The sequence below is a fragment of the Candoia aspera genome, chromosome 12 (genome assembly GCF_035149785.1).
Source record: "Candoia aspera isolate rCanAsp1 chromosome 12, rCanAsp1.hap2, whole genome shotgun sequence".
Lineage (NCBI taxonomy): Eukaryota > Metazoa > Chordata > Lepidosauria > Squamata > Boidae > Candoia > Candoia aspera.
The window spans coordinates 17508167-17531292 of record NC_086164.1 but is presented as its reverse complement, the minus strand read 5'-3'; the positions used below and the strand labels follow the sequence as shown (position 1 = coordinate 17531292).

Sequence of the window (23126 nt, the reverse complement as noted above, 5' to 3'; positions counted from 1 at the left end):
AAAAATAAACAAAATCTCCTTTGAGCCACTGGAAGGTTAGCCAATGGAACAGTGTGGCAGAAGGAGAGAGAAACGAACCAAGCAACATAAAACGCAAGAAGAGTTGCATTAGATTGCCTTCCAGACAGTTGGAACTGCAACAGCATTCTGGGAGCTGTAGTTCCAAGTGGCGGAAGGCTCCCAGACGGAATCCTTCCGAGTCTACATGCTTTGAGCTATAAAATGCGGTGCAGGATTGGATGAGGTAACGTAGCTAACCTGGTGGAAATGGCTGGGATTAACAGTATTGTGGATTCGGGCAGAGTTCCCATAGGACGGACCGACCGGGTACCAAGGACTGACGCAGTGATATGCAGGCACAAACGGGATGCACGATTCGTATCCTGGCAGAGCTGGCGGGGTGTATGGGTCTGTTACAACGGGGTAATAGATTGCTCCAGGTGGTAGCGGAGGTGGTTCTGTGACGGATGAGGCACCTGGAAGAGGGGGAGATATTCCACATGAAGTATCAACAGAGAGGGCATTTCTCGGATAATAACCTTTAAAGAATTCAGTGGTTAAAGGCCTGGACAGCATGCTAATTTGGTACTGTCAGACTAGTGATTGATTGTTAAGAAATGTCTGGAGTTGCTTAATCAACCTCTTTTAAACCAATTCAATATATCTGCAAATTAACCTCAATAAAGGCATCATTTTAAGATGCTAAGTCTATGACCACTGAACTAAAGCCATGGCTAGCCTTGCCTTTTTACACACAGAATCAGTTGAAGCACATGCACAGAGGTCTGCAAGTCCTCCATTCTCATCATCGACAATGATTAATTCATTCTTTTGCATTAGTTATTTTGCCACCAAGTCTTAGCAACCATAGAAACCTTCTCCAGAATGATCTGTCCCCAACTTGGCTTTCCAGACCTAGCAACAACAATTCGATTTATATATCGCTCTTTCCCCTACAAGGCACTGTTTACAATGTGTCCTGATCCATTAACTACATTAGGTGGATTTATCAATTAATAAAACCCAGCAGCCCTACCCCACTTACCAACTACCATGGTAGTTTAGAATACAACTCCCATGAAACTCCCCTAGCTAATACAACAGTCATGCTGGGCGGGGGATAACCAAGTGTCCAGACAACGTCCAATTGGGTAAAGTTGGACCACACATTGTCTTCTGCATGACCGGCAACTTTAACTAACTACAGAATCCTCCTCCCTTCCACAGCATGCATTTGAACGTGACCACAAGTGACAAAAATAGAAAGCCAAAGGCTTTATTGCACATGTTACTCACGCTGAACCGTGAAATTAGATTACTGCAATACCATAATTGCAAAGCAAATACTTAATCCATCCAGCCCAATGACTGAACAGATCTATGTTCCAACAGCGTTCAATGTGAACCTAACATGCGTTAAAGGAGAGATCTTCCCAGGATGAACTGTGTGAGGCGCCCTGCTGCAGAACTGTTTTCCCAGAGGTTTTAAAAACGAATTGAAATCTCAAAACAGCTCCCAGGAAGGTCTCCTGGGAGGAAAGGGAACAGTTTGTTGCTCTTATCAAAAAAGAAAAATGCTATTTTTCACCACAGCTGCCTTTTTTCCCCTTGTTCCTCAGGGAGAAAAATATATTGCTATTACAGCACCTCTGGAAAGTAGCATTATTAACACTGGAAACTGGCAGATGTAACTGGATTATTGAAGGAATCTGTAATCCCAAACACTCATGATAATTGAGGAGCTTGCTTCTCTGCCTAGCCTATGGCTGGTAGAAGCTCTTAGCTGTCACTGATCTTCAAAAACTAAACTGAGAAGTACTTAGACCCATGATTCCCAACCTTAGCAACTTGGAGATGGGTGGACTTCAATTCCCAGAAATCCCCAGCCAGCCATGCTGGCTGGGAAATTCTGGGAGTTGAAGTCCACCCATCTTAAAGTTGCTAAAGTTGAGAAACGCTGACTTAGAAAGAAGAATCTCAGGACTAAAGACTATACAGGGGGAAAAAAAACCAAGGAAACAGCAAATTACTTCCATATTGTTGGCAAGAAAGTTACATGGTCATGTCCTGACAGTCATCAGGAGCTGAGCTAAGTATGTTATCCCTTTATTCCAGTTTAGCACAAGGAGACACTATTCTAGGTTGCGTTGGACCTACAGAAGACTTGAATTTTGATCATCTTCACCAGTGCCTCACTGCGCTGGTGTCACGTTCACTGATTCAATGTAGTTCGTACATCGTAACGTTTCACCTGCCATGGCGCTGACGAGCGTTTCTGTTTGGGAGGGAGCTGCTGTGAGACCTTGTGCCAAGCTCTGTATGTGAAATCAGGACAATGGAATGTGTTTGGGTTATGTTCTCTGTTCAAGGCCTTTTCCCGCAGACCATCAGAAACCGTTAGGAGCACCTGGGATTGTGAACTTGAGAAGATTCTACGGGGGGAGGGATTTCATTTGCACCGAGGGTTTTTAGTTTGAATTTGGCACGCTTTCATCATTCTCAGCTTTCTCTGTGAACCTGCATACTATTCTTTAATAAATCAGATATCTTTGCATTTCTGCTCACGAGTCTGATGGTGTTTTAGAATAGGCAACCATTACAGCTGGTGAACAGTGGGAAGAGTTAATGGTTCTTCTGCTATTCTCATTATAGTTACATTTGCATAATGGTCTAGAATAAAATAATATTTTTATTATTAATGAAGTTACTAGAAGGGATTATGCCATACAGAGGGAAAAAGAGATTCAGAAAAAAACCAGGCAGGTTAATCAGGTAATAACCAAGTCCTGGCCTCAAGAGAGGCCACTCATCAGTCTGGCTGAATGCAGAACTGAAGCTGTGAATATATGCACACACAGTTAAAAAAAAAATAGAAAGCATTTTGAAAGGACTGAATCTGCCATGACAAATTCAGGTTGGTGACACTAAGCCTGCTTAAACGATCACTACTCAGAGACCAACCGGTTGCCGACGTGTCTACAGGCATCTGGCGCACATCATTCCTCCCTACGTCGGGGTAAGGCAGAGGCGCTGATGGATCCACTGCAGAGACGGGCTCAGTGTATGCCTGGTAGGGTTCCATGTGAGGTGATGGTGGTGCTTGCTGTACGTACATCACGGGGTTCCAGCAGCTCTGGTGGTAATACTAGGGCAATTCAAGGCAAGAAAATCAAATTTTAAACTGGTGAGCTGTTGCTGCCCAGACTGACCGCAGCAGCTGTTGAAATCTGCCCATTTAGATCTACTTATGCTAGAAATGCATTGGGTGGATCAACTGTCCTGCACAACGCACTGGATCAAGGGCACAACACAGCTAATCTTAGTCAGCAGAGCATTCAAAAGCATGCTTTGTCCCAAAGGATGGTCAAGTGGTTTAGTGGCTGCCTAAAACCTCATTCCTTCCAAACATGATTTTCACAGAGTTCTCTTTAGCCAGATTTACTGAGATGGAAGAGATGGGGTGGCAAGAATTCCAGCAATGGAGCTACTTGCTGTTTAGAAACAACATTTTTATGTGCTTATTAGAGAGGAGAATTTCCAATCTCCTTTCTAGCAACCTTGCTGGGATCGAGATTTGTATTAGAAATCACTCCTCGGATAACGGAGGAGCTTATACCAGCTCCAGAACCTTTGTCCTTATAACTATAATGCTATCCAAACCAGGATAAGATTGACCACATTTTTCCTGCTACTGAACAGAGCAGTCTTCAAATTGGAAATTCTCTGCGTTCCTTCATGGAAGACAGCAATGGGGATGAGTTAGACCTTTTGACTGCCAGCCGTGTTGACACCAAAAACTGTGTGCTGCTGGAGCTCATGACTAGGTGTAAGCTCAGTGGATGAGTCAGATCAAACCCCACCATTATAATTAATGGGATGTTACTCCCATTACCCAGGATGTCACTCCTGTTCCTCTTAGGCCATTGGTTTGAATGGGCTGAGAGTTGCCTTCTGCAACCAAGCGTTTGGGGTTTCAACTCTTCAGGTTTCAGCTCCCATCTAATGTCCCAGCCAGTGCATTATGGGGGCAGGAATTCTTCAACGTGAGGGAAATCTGGCTAAAACTTAGATGGATTCCCAATCTATTACATCTGATCTGCAAAAATAAATGGCCAGAGGAGAAAGTCGCTGCATTTTAGCGACACAGGTCTGGTAAAAGAAATACATTAAAGTATCTTTACAAATGAGCAGAAATTATTTTTCTGTGCTTTATGTGAGGGACAAATAATACAAGAGAAGAATGGGAATCTATTTCTTTTGTAAACTTTTTTCAAAAATAATAATAATAAACTGGGCATTCCCTAAGGAAGTAATACTTAACTCTTGTCTTACCCATCAATGCTGCTTCTCTTACACTCCTCTTTCCAGCTCTGGCAAATATTTGCCCAGCTAGGGAACAGCAGCTTAGGAAGTCAGCATGGATAAAAGCAATCTATTTAAAATCCTTGGTGAAGATAGAGAAGCTCCAGGATCTTCCACACAATGCCTATTGCAGACTTCAACCAAAGGATTCCCCATCAGACTTCAGAAAATCTGAAAAACATCTCTGTCCACCAAAGACTGATGTCCCCACTGCCACAAAAGGTGGCTGTACCACTAGACTTCTAAAGGGCACCTACCTGCAAACCCAAATTAAAGTAATACTGCAAAATCTTTGGGTCTGAAAAGAAAAGAATTTAGTCACTGCATTTTCGTACACATCTTAAATTAAGGTCTGAATATTTGCATTTTTTACATCTTTGTCCACCTATTCGTATGAAAACTTTTGAGGTAAGATATTTTCTCCCAAGTAGCTAGCATTCAGGGGCTTTTCAAATTGGCTTACAAACATATTTAAATGGAACTTGTTTACTCACCAACTTTGGTTATGAATAGAAAGGTCAATTTTAGGAAAGGCTATTGGTTTGACTAAATCATCCCTTACATTTCAGAACTGGGACAGAGCGTTGTGGTTTTTGTAACTGTACCCACAAACAGAATAGGTACCCATGGCCTCAGATGAACCAAAACCTGCAAAGTGTAGACTATCAAGGGATAAAAACAAAGAAGGAGAAGAAGAAAAACGAACACATGTAATATCTGGAAAAACAAATGGAATTGACAATCAAATTTCCCGGCTCGGCTTCTCACAGTGCCACTGCTTTGGTGGTGACATTCAAAGCCAATTGCAAAATTTTAAACAGAGGAGAGGGGGGAAAAAATCGTTCTATGCTGTTAGGACAGATCTCAGCATGGGGAAAATACAATTATTCTTGAGTTATCCTTCTGTAATCTATCTACCTTTTCTTCTGTATACTGTACTTTTAAACCACTGAATGTTAGAACTGTCTGGCCTAAATGTATATAAACACCACAAATCAGCAGAAGCACAAAAAGGGGGAGGTTAGAAACCAAACAATCTTTTTTTTTCCTTTTTAGTTGTTCCCTATTTTGCTTTGTCTATGTGCTGTTTTTTCACAACATTCACAAACAATAATAAGTAACAAGCTAGTGGAGTCCTTAGTGTTAAGTATTCAGCTTAAGACAGAAGCCTTCATTGTACAACAAGTATGTTGATGTAATTTGCAGCTGCTTATTAAGGTTATATTCAGTTTTGGATGTAAAATAATAATCTTATGCTTAACATCAACATTTCAAATCATGGCTGATACTGAAACCTTTTTTAAAATCTTTAATGGTCTAAGTTATCGAAACATTAGAGCAGGGTTTCTCAACCAGGGTTCCGTGGCACCCTAGGGTTGTGCGAGAGGTCCCTAGGGGGTCCCTGGGAGATCATGATTTGTTTAAAAAGTTATTCCAAATCCAGGCAACTTCACCTTAAAGAGGTAAGTTTCAGTCTTTATTTTCAGTTGAAGAACACTGTGAATGCATCTATACAGGCCTACCCATGAAACCAATGTAAGAATTTTCTAACTTCTGGCCTATATTTGAGCCTGAATGTGCAAGGGTCCCCTGAGGCCTGAAAAATATTTCAAGGGTTCCTCCAGGGCCAAAAGGCTGAGAAAGGCTGCATTAGAGTGTTAATAATCTAGTCAATACTGTATAAATACCAGTGTATCAAAAAAAATATACCGTATTACGTATGTCTTACAACAATATAATACAATTTTAAACTGTGTGGACATCATGTCACTGCTACTTTTGGACTTAGATAGCTGAAAATAGGAGGTAGGGATGACAGGAAGAAACAACATAACTTATTAGCTGAAGGGAGTTAAGATCTGACACACGCTTATTTGCACATGCCCAGGCAGAAGTGAAAACTTATTTGGAAGGAGATCATAGGCAGGCAAATCCCCAAAGCAAATCTCCTTGTTTTACAAGAATGAAAACACAGAAAGATAATTAAGGAACAAACCTGTGGGATGAATAGAAAAGCTGCATTCTTTATTCTGGTGCACTTTATGTTAGGTTTACAATTCCCAGAACTCCAGCAAGATTCTGGGTTAGGGAAAGCTTTTATACAAGAAAAGTGGGATGATCTAAATGCATATATAGAGATGTGAAGTTTCAAACCAGAAGTCCCTCGCAGGAATGACATAGCCTGTTGGGTTGTTTTTAAGTACCACACACATAAATGGAACTATGAAAGGAAGTATCAAATAGTTCAGACCATACAGTGAGATATGCTGTCTTGGAACACAGCTTGATGTAAACCATACACCTTATTGAAGATTTTATTCCATGTTCTCATTTGGTATATACTGTGATACTGACGGCAACCAGAAATATTTAAAATTTCAACATCAATTTTAAAAGAAAAACTTTAGGAAGCCTGACAGTTTACACAATCTTAATTCAGGTTAAAAAATAATTTAAGTAGAACAGGTATCAAGTGGAATTCTGAGATTTCCTATATTTAAATCTAATAAAAACATTATTAAAATGTGTGCTCCTTTTTATAAAAGACCCAAAGCAGTTTACAAGAATGACAATAACAGCACCAAATCAATCAATCCATTAAAAAAAGACAAATATTACATGGGGGAAGCCCAATATGAAAAGATTTGTGTTTAAAGTTAAACCACAGAAGTCAAAATACTTTTTTTTTAAAAAAATCTTGTTAACCTTGTAAAAGCAACAAAACAGATCTTTCCTCAGTATTGAAAATCTGCATCCACACGCTCAATTAAACAACAGACAAGAAAACTATAAATGGAAAGAAAAGAAATAAATAAAATTGAGATGCTAAATAATTTAAGCCATATGTATAATTTATTCTTCTCTCTGTGGAACACACACTGTAACAATTACTAAACCAGAAATAATTTTTTTCAGTATTTGGAAATCAAGGAAAAAAGTCTCAGGTTAAAAATCGTATGGATTTTAAATAATTGCATTAGCTTGTGCCGAATCAGTTCAAAGTATCAGAGATACAGCTTCCAAAAATGCTGTCCCCTTCAACCCATCCATTCCTGAAATAGGATACTGCACATTCACAGGAAGACACCATTAGCAGCTTAACCTTCTGCAAACAGTGAAGTTATTTCAGCCAATGAATGAATGAATGAATGAATGAATGAATGAGTGCATATGCACTAATAAAAGGACATCTGGCACATATTACTTTGCTCCCCATTTCTGAGTGAGTAATTCTTCAAGCAACACAACCGAGTTAGCAACTTGGGAGCATTACAGCAAGCTTACAGTGCACAATGTACTTTCTATTTGCAAATACAGAATCCATGCAAGCTGACAGACCTGTACCTGACTTCCACTTTATTCTGATTACAACGAATTCTGACCCACCGTGTACAGTATTTGCAAACTTCATCAAATGACAACTCTAAGTTATGGAGTTCTCTAGTCTGCTTTGCAGGACAGTTATTGTCCAGCTTCTACCTTTTCCTTCTAGATGATTTTGAAATGGAGGAACCATATAATTACAGTTCGCTTCCCTAATCCGCTTCTCCCGTAGATGTGTTTGATGTATAATTTCTTACACCAGGGAAATTCAGATAGCTCCAACGCCGGGCTTAGAGTGACACAGCTCCTGAAAACGGGGCAGTTGGTCTATTCTGAAGATATATCTCTGGATATATTTATTTTATTTTATTTTTCAAACTTCTATTACCGCCCATCTCCCCCAAGAAAGGGGGACTCGTTATGTAACTGGAGAGAGTCAATTTGGTCTAGTGGTTAAGGTGTTGGGCTAGAAACCAGGAGACTGTGAGTTCTAGTTCTGCCTTGGGCGTGAATCCAGCTGGGTGACCTTGGGCCAGTCACTCTCTCTCAGCCCTAGGAAGGAGGCAATGGCCAACCACTTCTGAAAAACCTTGCTTGGTTTCTAGCCTGATGCCTTCACCACTACACCAAACTGGCTCTCAAGGAGAGAATTAGAGATACGTTATATTTCATGGTATCGGGTTTTACACTTTCATTCCATCCCCTTCTTTTCTGAACATTAAATACAATTAATTAAACTGTTTAAACCTGGAAAAAATGGAGTGGCTTCTCATCCACTTTTCTTCCTCCAATCTGTTTACAAAGCAGCTTCCTACAGGTTCCGGGCTAGAAACCAGGAGGCTGTGAGTTCTAGTCCCGCCTTAGGCACGAAAGCCAGCTGGATGATCTTGGGCCAGTCCCTCTCTCTCAGCCCAAGAGCCAATCAGGCATGGTATGAGAGTTCTAGTCCCGCCTTAGGCATCAAAGCCGGCTGGGTGACTTTGGGCCAGCCACTCTCTCTCAGCCCAACTCACCTCACAGGATTGTTGTTGTGGGGAAAACAGGAGGAGTACTGGATATGGTACATTTGCCGCCTTGAGTTATTTATAAAAATAATAAAGGCAGGCTAGAAAATAAATAAATAAACAAATTCCAGCCCACACTCCTAACACTTGATGTTTTATCTCCAGAATAGACCAACTCCCCTGTTTTCAGGAGCTGTGTCACTCCATGATTCTACTTCCATTGTTGCAGCAGTTAAGCAAAGACGCATTTAATATGACTACATATTTTAAATACATGTTCTTACAAAAAATATGCCTTTAAATATATTTTGAAGCATTTCTCCGAGGGGAAAAAACGGAACCAGAAGTTTCTGGCATTCAAAATTTGCTGGATAATAAAGTCCCAATTTGCACTTTAATCTGGATAGTATAGTCTGGGTTAATGCATATAATAAAACATAATTCCACAAGCATCTCTAGAATTGACTGATTTTACATAACTAAAATTACTCCCACACTTAAGAGTGTCTTACCTCTAGGCAGATCACTTCCACTGGGATCACAAGAATAAGGTGGTGTAATACCACCACTTTCCCCCACATCACTGACAGGAGGAAGGGGAGACGACTGATACACTGATGGGATTACAACTATTTAAAAAGGGGAGAGAGAAATGTTAAATCAGATTTTGAATGCAGTGGAATCCATAAAACAGACATCCACAGTCTGGCCTTGTTACAGAAAAATAGTTGGAATCCTTTTACATTCCATTTTGAATGGTAAGATCCATCTATATCAATCATCTATCATCCTATCCTCCATCCATCCAATTTAGATAGCTGTCCATCTCGTGAATGTGACCCTGAGTGGCATACAGTAAAATGAGCAATAAAAACACATCTTAAATAACCAAGATCAGCACATGTCACCCCTTTGCTCCGCGAGCTGCATTGGTTGCCAGTCTGCTTCCAGGTCCAATTCAAGGTGTTGGTTATCACCTTTAAAGCCCTATATGACACGGGTCCAGGTTACCTGAGGGACCGTCTCCTCCCCATCATATCAACCTGTCCCACCCGGTCATGCAGAGAGGGCTTGCTGAGGACCCCGTCTGCAAGAGAATTCCATCTGGCGGGGTCCAGGAGGCGGGCCTTCTCGGCAGCAGCCCCTGCCCTTTGGAATATCCTTCCCCCCCGAAAGTGAGATTGGCTCCCTCCCTCCTGGACTTTAGGAAACAGCTAAAGACCTGGTTCTGTCATCATGCCTGGGGCAGGAGAGAGAGTAGCCATTCCTGGGGATGGTTAGTTTCTTAGGACCCTGCTCTGCTTGCATCACAGAGAACTTTCAGCCATTGGGGGTTTTATCATATTTCTTTTATTATGTATTATAGTATTTTATAGTTTTATATTTTTCTTATTTATGTTTTATTGTAAACCGCCCAGAGTCCCTTTTGGGAGATGGGTGGTGATAAATTTGATCAATCAATCAACAACTTCTTGCTTACTAAAAACAACTTATTACTTCTGATATCAGAAACTTCTTCCATACTCCCTAACGTTCGCTTTACCCGTTTCTTGAACAAAGCAGCTCAACTGTACTGTGCTTTAGTAGGACCATAATGATCAGATATGAATGAGATTATGTGGCTTATGTGAGTTCTGCATATAAAGGGTAGATATTTAGGAGGCCCGTTGGCTGCCCCTAGAGCACGTTCCCACAATTGCTGGAAAGGGTGTCAAGATGCTGCCGTTGTATTACTTTACTTCAAATACTCGGAGCCCATCTACTTTTTCTGTTGAGATGGGAAAAGCAGAAAAACTTCAACAAAGAGTCTAAAATGAACAAATAACTCCCTTCTGAAAGACAGTCCAGCCCGTATAAGCAATCCAGACTTTGCCTACTTTATAGGTAAAGGTAAAGGTTTCCCTTGACATTAAGTCCAGCCATGTCCAACTCTAGGGGGTGGTGCTCATCTCCGTTTCAAAGCCAAAGAGCCGGCGTTTGTCCATAGACACTTCCGTGGTCATGTGGCCGGCATGACTGAACGGAACGCCGTTACCTGCCCGCCGAAGCGGTACCTATTAATCTACTCACACTGGCATGTTTCGAACTGCTAGGTTGGCAGGAGCTGGGACTAGCAACAGGAGCTCACCCCGTCACGCGGATTTGAACCGCCGATCTTCCAGTCGGCAAGCTCAGCAGCTCAGCGGTTTAACCCGCAGCACCACCGCATACCATCAACCTAACTGCTCTTGTAAAAACGTGTTAAATGTGGTCCTTGGCCACCAAAAGGTTGCCCACTGATGTCAGGTAGTAATGTTTGTACACGCACGCACAGAAACAACATTTTGGAAGAGACCAAGGTGGCCATCAAGTCCAACCCCAAGCTGAATACAAAAATCAAAATCAAAGCATCCCTGAAAGACGAATGTCCGCCTTCTGCTTCCCACATCCCACAAAGGGGAGCCCATCACTGCTCTCGGTAATAGGGTCCAGTGTCAAACGCTTCTATTGGCAGGAGGTTGATCCTAACATTGGCTTGCAGTAGTCCAAGACCATTCCTCTGTGTCTTACCCTCTGGGATGAGAAAGAACAGGTAAAAGTACTAGTAGATCCCTGCACAATCATCTTAGTCTTTACTTCTCAGTAAAAAGGTTCTTCGACTCAGGCTCAGCCAGACTCATCCACCCATCTTGGCTAGAAATGTGAAAATGGTTTGCTGCTCTCTTGTTCTAAGTAATTTTCTGGATTTCCTGATCTCCCCTACAACCCTGGCTTTCCTAGTGATCTCCCATCCCAACATTAACCAGGGTTGACCCTGCTTATCTTTTATCCATCAACTAAGGTTAACTAAATGCCGCTGTATAGTTGGGTGTCCTTTTTCAATCACAGGGTAAAAGCCCTGAAGCAGCAGGCACTTTGTGGACGCAAGGGGAAACACCCAACTGAGGCTGATATGGGTGTTCTGCGGACCACTAGGCAGAGTGGAGAGCACACATATTTCAAGCTCTTCCAGCACTCCTCATTCCGCTTCCTAGTCCATGTATGCGGAATACTGGGACTGTATGAAGTTTTAATTCAGAGAAATTTGAATAACTGAACCAAACTTTCTGAATCAGATCAAAACCATTTGGGAAATCTAAGCAATCTCACTCAAGGTTCCCAAAATGATTTAAACTGGATCCACAATCCAAGTCAAATTGAGAATCCCAACCAGATCGGATCTCTCTGCCTCTGCCAAGTATCTTCTAAAGTATGGAAGGAAGCTAAACCTTTTGCATCCACAATGAAAAAAAACAGTATGTATGTATATATGTATGTATGTGATTGATTGATTTCTATAACCAGCCCCTTAGAGGACCTCCATTCCTAAGGATTAGACTTCCTTGTAACTTTATTGCCAAAGTACGTAACAGCATTTGACTCCGCCAGAAGAAAAAAGGAACTCCCTTTAGCGCCAACCAGGGGCTAAACAACTACCCTGATTCAAAAAGAGCGTGGTGCCCAGGAACCCTAAACCAAAAGCCTTTTCCGGAAATACTGCAAGGACCCGAATGAAACCAATACTCCACCTGGCCTTCCCACCGACGGGGATACTAAGATCGACGGAACAGCATTCTGGGGGGCAGATGCAGTGATACTGACTTGAGCTGAAGCACTGGAACTGGAGGAAAAGATGGCAGCCGGCGCTGTGTTCACACAAGCAGAGGTGGATATAATGGCAGAATTCACCATCACCTATGAAGGAGCGGGCAGAAAGTTCAGCATGGTTTCCCCCAACAGAGAAACTCAAATCACAAAACACAAGGCATCCTGGGAGCAAATGGCTCTGCAGGATGAACTCTCCTCCGATCTGAATAGCCCAAGTTGGGTGCCACAATAAACTCTAGTTGAGCATTACCAGCATACATCTCAGGCAAAAATTCACTTCCAAAATCTCTTTATCTGAATGTCGTATGGGCTGAGTGACTTTTTACTTTAGAACATTCTAAATTTTGACTCTCCCGTGGAGTATGGATTTTTCAGATGCATCCACAAATTCCACAGATACTGGCTGTCACAAACCATCCCCGTGTAGGGGAGATAGGTGGTGATAAAAATATGATATAAATAAATAAATAATTAGCAGTGAAATCTGATACAAATAATTAGCAACTTTCCTATTTTTCTTTCATCTGCTCTGGCCTTTAAGAAGTCACCCTGGCTGCATAAATGATACAGCTTTGAAGCAGCTGGGTTGGGGTGCACTACTGGGGAGAAACGGACAAAGCCTACATTCGGTCTTTGAGCAATACAGCATAGAAAGTAACTAAATACTACGATCAATAGAATTAGCGTGATTAATCCCCTTGAATGTAATAATTTTCTTCTAGAGTGGCATTAAACACTGGAGTTTGGAAGGAATTCTGTAGTGGGCTCCCACTTAGGCACATTTTAGTTAGCTGAATGTTTTCTTTCCTTTATCAAGGCTAAGTTAAAATAGGTGCTTCACTAAAACGTCTGGGATCTTCAAGCCACTTTGACTTAAATGCTTCTCAACATACAATTATATCCTCAGAGAAATTTACCTTCTGGGAGTAACCGTAGGAAGCAGCTCCTTCCTGAGGAGAGACACAATTCGTCCCTGCATCCTGCAGAGACTAGACATTTCAAAAAGAGAATGACAGAAATGAGAATTAATCTTATATGCTATTGAAGGGTCACTTGGCTTAATGAAAAACAAGGGATATTAAGAGTGTTCAGAGAGATAAAAATGCTGGGTCTTTGAATTTACATCTTCTGTGCCAAACTGAATTTTGTTTTCTGTTGAATCCCCTTATCCAAATCCACCTCAATTCAGGGATTTGCATCCTGATTTGCAGCTACAAGTAGCCCTCGCTTAACAACTATTTGTTTAATGCTGGTTTGGACTTACGATGGTGCTGGAAAAGCTGACTTGCGACCAGCCCTCACACTTACGACCGTCGCAGCATCCCCCGGTTATGTGATGATTTGGGCATTTGGCAACCAGTTCGCATTTGTGACCATCACAGCATTCCGTGGTCACATGCTCGCCATTTTTTACCTTCCTGGCCAGCTTCTGGTAAGCAAAGTCAACGGGGAATCGCATGATTCACTTACCAACCACGCAGTCTGCTTAATGGCCACAGTGATTCATTTACTGACCGCCACAGAAAAGGTTGTAAAAATCAGGTTGGATTCGCTTAATGACCACTTTGCTTAGCAACCAAAATTCTAGTCCCAATTGTGGTTGTTAAGCAAGGACTACCTGTACTTCCAAATCATGGTTTGTGTAATCCTGTTTCCCCCAAGCTGGTGCCATTCAGATATTCTGGACTTCATCACCTATAATTTCTAGACAGCATGTCAAGGAAGGCTGGGCCAATAAAATACATCAGTGGGCAGCCACTGTGAAGTTCTTTGAACCAGAGAGAAGTACTTCAGCTCCATCACAACCCAACCATTATGTTTTCATGCTCCACTAGGTACATTTATCCTGTGAATATATCCACTGCTTTGGAAGGCATGTGCAGGGAAGAAGAGCAAGATAGATCAGGTTGCTGGCATGTTCACTGGGGGCTTGGCCACAACTGGATCTCTCGCTTACTTGCAAAGAGAGAAAAACAGAGAAATTTAGAAAACGTTCAGAAAAGTGGATACAAGCCCTCACCCATTAAGCGGACAGATCAACGAAACTTTTGTTATCGTCACGGAGCAGACAACCATTTCCATTTTCTTATGGTGAGAAGGCAACTGTCTTGCTCCACAGAACATTAACTAGTTCCAGCTAAGAGCAACTCAGTCTCTCCTCTGAAATGACCAAGTGCTGGCAGCAACCCAACGGAAGGAAACTCAGTTGGAGGAGACCGATGGAAAACCAAGCTGCCATGATTTTGGGGGGATTGCGCTTAGAAGACCTGCACTCTCTAGATTTCATAAATATTAGTCTGAGTATAATGCCAGGGGACTAAGGCTTGGTAATGCATGTGATGATATGAATTAATAACTCATAAATTAAGTATGAAAAGTAACATTAAAAAGTCCATTATGTTCTGTTTGGTGTTCTGCCTTTTCTATTACTTAGATGTAAACCATCCCCAATATTTTATCAGGCTACGTCAGATCTTCCAACAATAAAACATGAAGACTACTGTTTTCCCTTTAAGGCGTAGTGCTTTGCACTCTTCTTTCCAGTACCCTTACATTATTTAACACTTTGATTGTTACAGATGGTGTAACATTCTTTAATACATGAGGTAACAAATTTCCCCTTCCTAGCTATACATAAAAACCACCTGGCTAATGCTAAGAAACAACTTAGTGTTTTAAACCATATGATTAAGATCTTACAGTTGCTAACAAACCCAATAGCCCCACAGGGTCTCCCAGTTTTTTAAATGTTAGAACCCAATTACCTTCTGCTCCATAGGCCAGTCACAAAAGGCAACCTACAATTTTAGGTCAGTTAGACCAAAAATAGAAATTGCCAACAAACCAGGTTCCACTTAATGAAACGAAAGCAAAGGATTCCAAGCTGTTAACTTTAAAGCAGGAAAGGCTGGCAGTGAGGGGAGAGAAAAAAACAGGATTGTTTGTGGTCTGTATGGCCAACATAAGCTGGTTCCTTGGCCAAGATGTCTTCTAACGTGAGCAACTGAGCCACAGCAAAGTTGGAAAGCAACTATTTGGCACGCTCACCGGAGCAAGCGCCATTCTCGTTACTTTATGCAGAGTGGTTGCAATTTCCACAGTTCAAAGACCACCCTCACAACAGTATTATATAACAGAGCCAAGCTTGGAAATTGCTTCCACATCCTCTCTGTTGGGCTCCTAGCAGGTTCTGACCATGCTAATTTCACCGTTCTTAATTAAAGCTTACCAAGTTTGCAGTAGATTCAGTTGCATTAAATACTGTTGTTGTTTCACAGTCTGGATCTGGAAAGCAGGGAGAAATACGAAGTTGACAGGAGCAGCTACCTGATACAACTATCTATGAAACTTTTGAGAGAGCCAGTTTGGTGTAGTGGTTAAGGCACCGGGCTAGAAACCGGGAGTTCTAGTCCTGCCTTAGGCAGAAAGCCAGCTGGGTGACTTGGGCAAGTCGCTCTCTCTCAGCCCTAGGAAGGAGGCAATGGTGAACCACTTCCGAAAATCTTGCCAGGAAAACTGCAGGGATTTGTTCAGGCAGTCTCTGAGAATCAGACACGACGGAATGGATTAAAAAAATATATCAAAACATTAAGTTATGCTGAAGTAGACATTTTGGGAAAGAGTCTAGCCTCACCTGAAGGAGTGTACAGATAATCCTCATGGTATTCCCCTGGAAGAGCAGAGGGGAAGTGCACCATTAGACACACATATTAGAAATAAATTTCATGTACCCCCTATAGACTTTTTGCATGAAATGGAAAAAATGCACTTATGACTTAAAGTTTTGATGATTAGAAAAAAAATGGGTAATAGAAAAAAGTGAGGTTTTTCTGCATTCATAGCGTAAGAGATAATTTTGTAATTGTACTTTGCCGCAAAGGAAATCGGAAGCATCTTCTTTCTCTTCTTTCTGCACTTTTTCTTTTTTCTCATTCTTTCTTTTACTCTACTAGTTTGTGTAAGTTTTTATGTTCTTTGTAAAACTCTTAATAAAATTCATTAAAAAAATAAATTTCATGTAAAATAAACACTTCAAGAGAAAGGATGAAAATGTCGTCTTATGTTTAAGAGTCACGTAGTTATCCAAAACCTTTAGATGACATTCCCCCAATCCTCATGCCCTCCAGATGCCCAACATTACACACTTCAAATTCCATAATCCCCAAATTGCACAACCATTAGCAATTCTGACTGGAGATCACAAGACTTCAACAATTCTTAAGATCTGGCTGTGTGAGACTGGCTTAAATTATGGAATATGGTAATAGCATTTGTCATGCACCCCACTGCTGAATTTGTATCTGGTTAAACCACAGGTAGTCCTCACTTAATGACCATTCGTTTAGTGACAGTTCAGACTTACAACGGTGCTGAAAAAAACGACTTACAATCGGTGCTCACACAACCGTTGCAGCGACCCTGCGGTCACGTGATCATAATTTGGGCACTTGGCAACAGGTTTTCATTTATGACCACTGCAGCATCCTGTGGTCATGATTGCCATTTTCTATCTTCTCAGCCACCTTCTGGCAAGCAAAATCAATGGGGAACCACGCTTAACCCATGTTTCACTTAGGAACCACTGTGATTCCCTTAATGACTGCCACAAAAAAGGTCATAAAATCAGGTCGGGTTCACTTAATGACCACTTTGCTTAGCAACTGAAATTCTGGTCTCAACCATGGTCATTAAGCGAGGACTACCTATATTTAAAAAAAACCCCACAGAAATAACTCGATGTGCCAAAAGTTTCAGGACAGCATACTTTGCTGGAAGGAAGAAACCTGTTTTCTGATATAATCTACTAAACCAGACAAATTGCACTAATGATTGCGCTAAGTTTAATTGCTAGTCTTTTTTTTTTAGGTCACCTGCATAAATTGTCAACGTATCAAATCAATACAAAATAAGAGCGATTTTCCAAATGTTTGGAAAAATATGCAAGGATCGTGACCACAAAGCACTCTAAACATTTGGTATACTCTCCGTGCAGGAAGGGTAGCGCAACAGATTCCTCCAAACTAATTAACATTCGTGCTATGCCAGGTCCAGGTTCCAATTAAGAACACATTTTTGAAATAATGAAAGAACTACTGGTGCCTGTAAGCGTACAAAGTGAAAATTTCAGATCAGATCAATCCTGAAAGGTAACAGCACGTTCCATTCCAAGCTGGGAGGCTTCTGAGAAGAATTTTTTAATGAGTTTACACCTAATCAATATCCCTAACTTTACGAAGGAGGTGAAGTGGTTGCCCTGGCAGAAAGCATTTTTTAACCGTTACGAGTTGGTATGATTCACTAAAGTTCTCTTGAAGTAGGTAAGTTTGAATAAGCAAGTCTCTATTACGGTCAAAGACCAGCAGGAGGAGGGTGTGAACAGGAGGATCTGCGTGAGCATCGTCTCTGAAGTTGGAAAATGATGAATCCTGTCTTTATCCTTACCATTATCACTTGGTTCATCCACTTCTTCTTCTGAAGAATTCAGCCCCTGCTTGTTCACTGGGACGGAGCTTGGAGCCCTTCTTGTGACCCAGAATCCTGCGGGAGGAGGAACTAATGGCGCTGGATTACCCTGATTCTGAGAAACAAGTCAGATTATTTTTTTTTAACCTTCACACCTTCACCTTATTCCAAACATGCAGCACAGTTTCAGCATTTCCTTATAACCTCAACAGTATGGAATAAATGGATTGGACTTTGGTAGATACGAGGCACTCGGGAACATCCCATGTGATTCTAAAAAGAAGTTTGAAGAACAGCTTGCATTGGGATACTCTTTTCAAATTTGGATGAGAAAAAAAATGTTTCTTAGTAATTAGAGCTTTCAGAATTTGTTTTTAAAAACCGGTGCACAGAGGAGGGCAGAAAAGGCTAAAGCAAGCATTAAAAAAATCTCACATGCAAAAAGATCTCTAGGTCATTTTCAGGATTCTGACAGAAGCAGAAAACCTCTTGTTTTGGCACTCTGAAATCCACTTTTATGGTAGAAGTTAACAATGAAGGTTTAATTATTTTTTTTGAGAATAAGATTGCCAACACACATTTACACCTTTGAGAGACACCGTTGAATTAGCAATTTAGTTTCCCTTTTTCACTATTAACTCTTTTAAACAATTTCATTGAGCACTGCTATATTAATACATTTTATCCCATGAACAAAATTGAGAGCCTAAATTCTGATGCTCGGCAATTATACTTCTTCTTTGTAGACTGATCTTTTCCCATAATGGGGATCTGGAACTGTATTTAAGCAAACCTGATTATTATTCCTAACAGTCTGCTGGATTAACTCAATGGCCATTTAGACCAGCATTCTGTCTTCCACAGTGGCCAAGCACACAGGTTTAGGATGACAAGAAGGGAACAGTATTTCTTCAACATCTCCTAGGATTCTCCCGTGTCTGCCTTTGCACCAAGCTAAAAAAGCCACAGCCACAGATCCCATCTTTCCCCATATGGGAGTGGACACAACCCCCACACTTTTGGACTGCCATTCCTTAAAACCTTCCCAGCTCTACCAAATTGGAGTTCAGTGGCAGTAACCAGCTCATCCTTCCAAATGTACGTCTGAGCTGTAACCATTTTAGAAAACACATGGAACTTAGGTAACATTGCACATAATTGATGACAACGATGAAAAATGATGGGACTTGGGATTACATCTCCCATCCTTTTCCATCACGGTTACTAAGAACTAGGACTGAAGAGAATTGTGGCTCAGCAAGTCATCCATCCCTGTAACAAAATACTAATCTGGTGCATCATTTAATTATGAATGCATTTCTATTAAAAGGGTGCCGCTCAGTTTTTCCTCTTGCAGTCCCTTCTCCCCCACCCGCTTGCCGCCTCTCTGTAAAGGATTCATGCTGGCATTTTTCTGTTTAATTCAGCTCAAGGACTTACAGGTAAAGCAGGAAAACTTGCATCATCCCCTTCTTCAATTTCATAGAAAGTTATTGTTTCTTCTAAACCTTGAGGCTCCTCTCCGTTCTCAGGTGAAAATCCATACTGGCACTCTTTATTTACACACTGCATCTGTCTGCGACTACGGCTGTATGAACTTCCAGAAGGATGAATAGGTTAAAATGTCACTACCACCACCAGATATGCTAAGCCTGAGACATTCGGAGAAAATTCCTACAAGGGCAACTACCAATGAACATTTGCACACAATTGTTATCAGACTGTCACTTTTCCCACAGTAAGATTCACATAACATGCATTGGCACGCTGAATCAACAACGCAACTGCTCTGAATCTAAAATGGCAGGAATCTTTGGTTGCTCTGGAAAATGTTTTAGTTGGAAACGGTTTAATTTTGCTCCAAGGATACAAAAAGTTGCATGCCCAGATCCGAAGAGCTTAAGGAACTAGTGAAACAGTAGTATTTTACAGGCAGGAACTCACAGGTTTTATCCCATGCATATAAAGGCTATAATGAAACCTAGAGAAATAATTTTTTTTCCTGACAGCAGTTGGAGAAAGTTAACAGACCAATAAACCAACTTGGTATAAGACAGTTCCAAAAATTTCTCCCGGAAATTTTTCATCAAGAGAAGATCTGAACATTGAAGTCAGCTGACCCTAGACAGGGAATAACATTCATTGCCTATTGTACTGCATTAAAACAATATGGTTACAATTACTTACCGGGATCTATATGAGAAGTTATCATAGCTCTGATAACATCTCTTTCCTGGACTAGGATAAAATGCTATTTCTGGCCCAGTCATGTTGTTCCTGTTTATAAATCGGGCAGATCCCCTACATTTCAAAGGATAAAAAAGCAAAGTAACTACGAATTTAGAAGTCTCAAGGTGGACTCTTAATTAGCACCATTCAAGTACTTCTGTATACATGTCCGTGAATGAAGATGCTGCAAACGATTTCAGGCTTAGCTTTCATTTGGCAGTGTGGAAGAGTGTGCAAACGATGCAGGTTCCTGCCTTTCTCTTCCGCCCAGCATGTTACTTTTTAATTGCACGTGAACTGTGCTAAGTTTTGCTTAAGTAAAAGTCAAGAGCACCCTTGAGTCCATCTTGACTCTTGATGACTTGATGGACCATCATCCATATGGTTTTCTTGGCAACAATAACAGGAGGAGTTTGCCAGCGGTGCTGCCTTTGATATTTATCTTCTCGATTTTGTTTGCAGCTCTGAGTTTTCCTAGATGGTTTCTTGTTTAAGTACCTGAGTTTATGAGCTGCCACTGTGTAGATCATATTAGTTTGGGGGAGGGGGGGGACTAGATCAAATTGCACTTTATTTTCATTGCTTGTCTAAATTAAAAGTTCTCCCAGGTTGGAGATAGCATGCATTTACAGAACGCAGGTTGGGAAGAAGGTAGCGTATGAACCCAAATTACAAATTACAAGTGAGTCAGTCGTTGAAACAATACTAAATCATGGTTTAGCGGGCTAGCAAATTCCCTCCGCAAATTTCATCTCCCTTTCACTAGCACAGCACGCTTCAGTTAAAATATTCCTTTTTAACCTGCAAACGATGCACGTGGAAATAAAGGCCGCCGAAATCAGGGAGACGTGGTCAAAAGTTCTGTGTAGCTCTGTGGACACCCTATGACAGTGTAATACTCAAATCAGCATGACGCTTATGGCCAAAATCATGATGAAATCAGCAACGCAACAAACTCTGAATTGCTTAATAACAAAATGTGCTGGCTAGGCTACGAGTCTCCTTACCTGGGCATCCCATATCCCCGGCCAGTCCGCTGCGGATTCTGAAAATGGTAATGCTCGTATGGATTTATGTGTCCATTTTGGGAGCAGTGGACCGAAGACGATCGATCCGACATCACGCTGTGCTGCAGTCGAGGGGGCAGGACAGGGTGACCCCTGCTGTAAGCCACAGTCATATAGACTTCCTTCCCACGCACTTTCTTGAACAGCTTCTTCCGTGATTTTATATCCATATCTAGAAGCGGATTAAGAATAGCAGATCACCTTGAAGGAGTACCTCAGATTAACCTACAAGCTGGGTCAGCTTTCTTATTTTTGCAACTGGGGGCTTTTTTCGGTTTGCCTGAAATAAAACAGTGCTGGGGCCAGGAGGGGAGAATTTTAGAATGATCTTAGGAGAAGTTATTATGTGACGGCAAGAAAGCTCAACTTCATCTAAAACTAGATTTGGAGAACGGGGTGGGCGGGGGGAGCAGCTGTAGCAGAAGGGCCACGTGTAGGAATCCAAGTAAGGCCCAATAGTATGAAGAAGTCAATATATAAGTGTTATACACTTGAAAAAATTTTGAGGTCCCCTTCTGAGGAATCCTTTATTTTAATGTACTTTACAGGACGAATATGAAATAGGCCTTTCCACGTGCCCTTTTTTGAACAAGAGGGTATGGAAACCTACGCCAACACCTCCCCTTTCCCTGTTGCTTTTTTAAAAACTTAATCCAAACTAAGAAGTAAAATAGGCTTACCACCCAGATTTAACCCCCCAAAAGTTTTTAAAAAAAATTCAGAGACTTTCATCCCTCCTCCACCATGGAATTCCTGCTTCCTTGCCATGCCTTCTTTGATCCTTGGGTGGTGGATGAGTAGCTAAACTTTTACATGTAAAAAATGTCTTTTGGGCAAAACAGTGGAAGACAAATCAGTACAAAACAGAATGCACGTGGGACCTTACAATTCTCTTTCACTTAATCAACAAGTTTTGTTTTTGAGCTAACAGTTCGAAACAGCGCTTCCCTTTTCTGGCCAAAGTCGTGACCACCATTCATTTCCTTACAGAGGTTAGATGGCAAATATATTTTATTCTGTTTTATTCGGACCAAGTGTACTTAACACTCCAGAAAATTTTAGCATTGCTTTTTGCACTGAACAAGGAAGGGGGAAAAATCAAAAGTCAAGTTCCTTTTCAGTGAGATATAAATTCATAGATATTTTTCCCCTGAATTATTTTAACAGCTAAAATCTTGTCGAATTTACTTTCTCAGCACATCATCTTATTGCATAACCTTTTTTTTCCTCCCAAACTAATAAAATCCTGGATTTGGTTTTTCTGCCAAAAGATTTCTTTAACCTTTTCATTTGTGGATGCTTATTTTTGCCACATACAGGAATTTAAAATACGGAGACTATTGTTAACTTTTCCTTTAAAATAAAGAAGGGAAAGAGATACATCTGTTGTCTAATGAATAACGACAGTAGCTTGATTAGCTATTTGTGGAGCTCCAATTAAGTTTACCTCATTTTTCAGTTTGGATGATTAAATAACACAAAATGTTTTTCTGCTCCCGGGTTGGATTCTGAACAGAACAGAAATTCACCATCTGTAAGAATTCTGTTTTTCCTCTCCCAAAATTTTAAAAGAAATCCAGCCAATATTAATCTTTCAAATATTTTTCTCTGTAGTATGCATAACCAAGATAGTTGGAAACTCCATTTCTTGGTACAAAGTGTATTATATATCAATATACAGTAATTTGAAGATTTGGTATAAAAGGGCTTTTACACAATCCAAGGGGGGACAGTAAAAAATAATACAAGGGAGAACAGTTAAGAAATGGTTGCTTCCATTTTATATAGATGAGCCAGTTTGGTCTAGTGGTTAAGGTGCTGGGCTAGAAACCAGGAGTCTGTGAGTTCTAGTCCCGCCTTAGGCATGAAAGCCAGTTGGGTGACCTTGGGCCAGTCCCTCTCTCTCAGCCCAAGAGCCAATCAGGCGTGGTAGGAGAGTTCTAGTCCCGCCTTAGGCATGAAAGCCAGTTGGGTGACCTTGGGCCAGTCCCTCTCTCTCAGCCCAAGAGCCAATCAGGCGTGGTAGGAGAGTTCTAGTCCCGCCTTAGGC

General features: G+C 41.2%; 2 protein-coding genes across 2 annotated transcripts in view; both read right to left on the bottom strand.

The window, feature by feature from the left end:
• The window catches only part of LOC134504245 (UDP-N-acetylglucosamine transferase subunit ALG13 homolog), an 80247-nt gene that overhangs the window by 7282 nt on the left and 49839 nt on the right, over positions 1-23126 (bottom strand). The gene's annotated exons all lie outside the window — the stretch shown is intronic.
• LOC134504521 (putative bifunctional UDP-N-acetylglucosamine transferase and deubiquitinase ALG13) overlaps positions 122-23126 on the bottom strand; it is a 45539-nt gene continuing 22534 nt past the window's right edge. The window contains exons 13-21 of the mRNA XM_063313770.1: positions 21017-21248; positions 19968-20081; positions 19221-19377; positions 17760-17895; positions 15952-15987; positions 9203-9319; positions 4620-4660; positions 3011-3145; positions 122-588 (exon numbers count right to left, since the gene is read on the bottom strand). Of these exons, the coding sequence (XP_063169840.1) occupies positions 202-588; positions 3011-3145; positions 4620-4660; positions 9203-9319; positions 15952-15987; positions 17760-17895; positions 19221-19377; positions 19968-20081; positions 21017-21248 (1355 nt within the window). The 3' untranslated portion in view covers positions 122-201. The remainder of the gene's footprint in view (positions 589-3010; positions 3146-4619; positions 4661-9202; positions 9320-15951; positions 15988-17759; positions 17896-19220; positions 19378-19967; positions 20082-21016; positions 21249-23126) is intronic.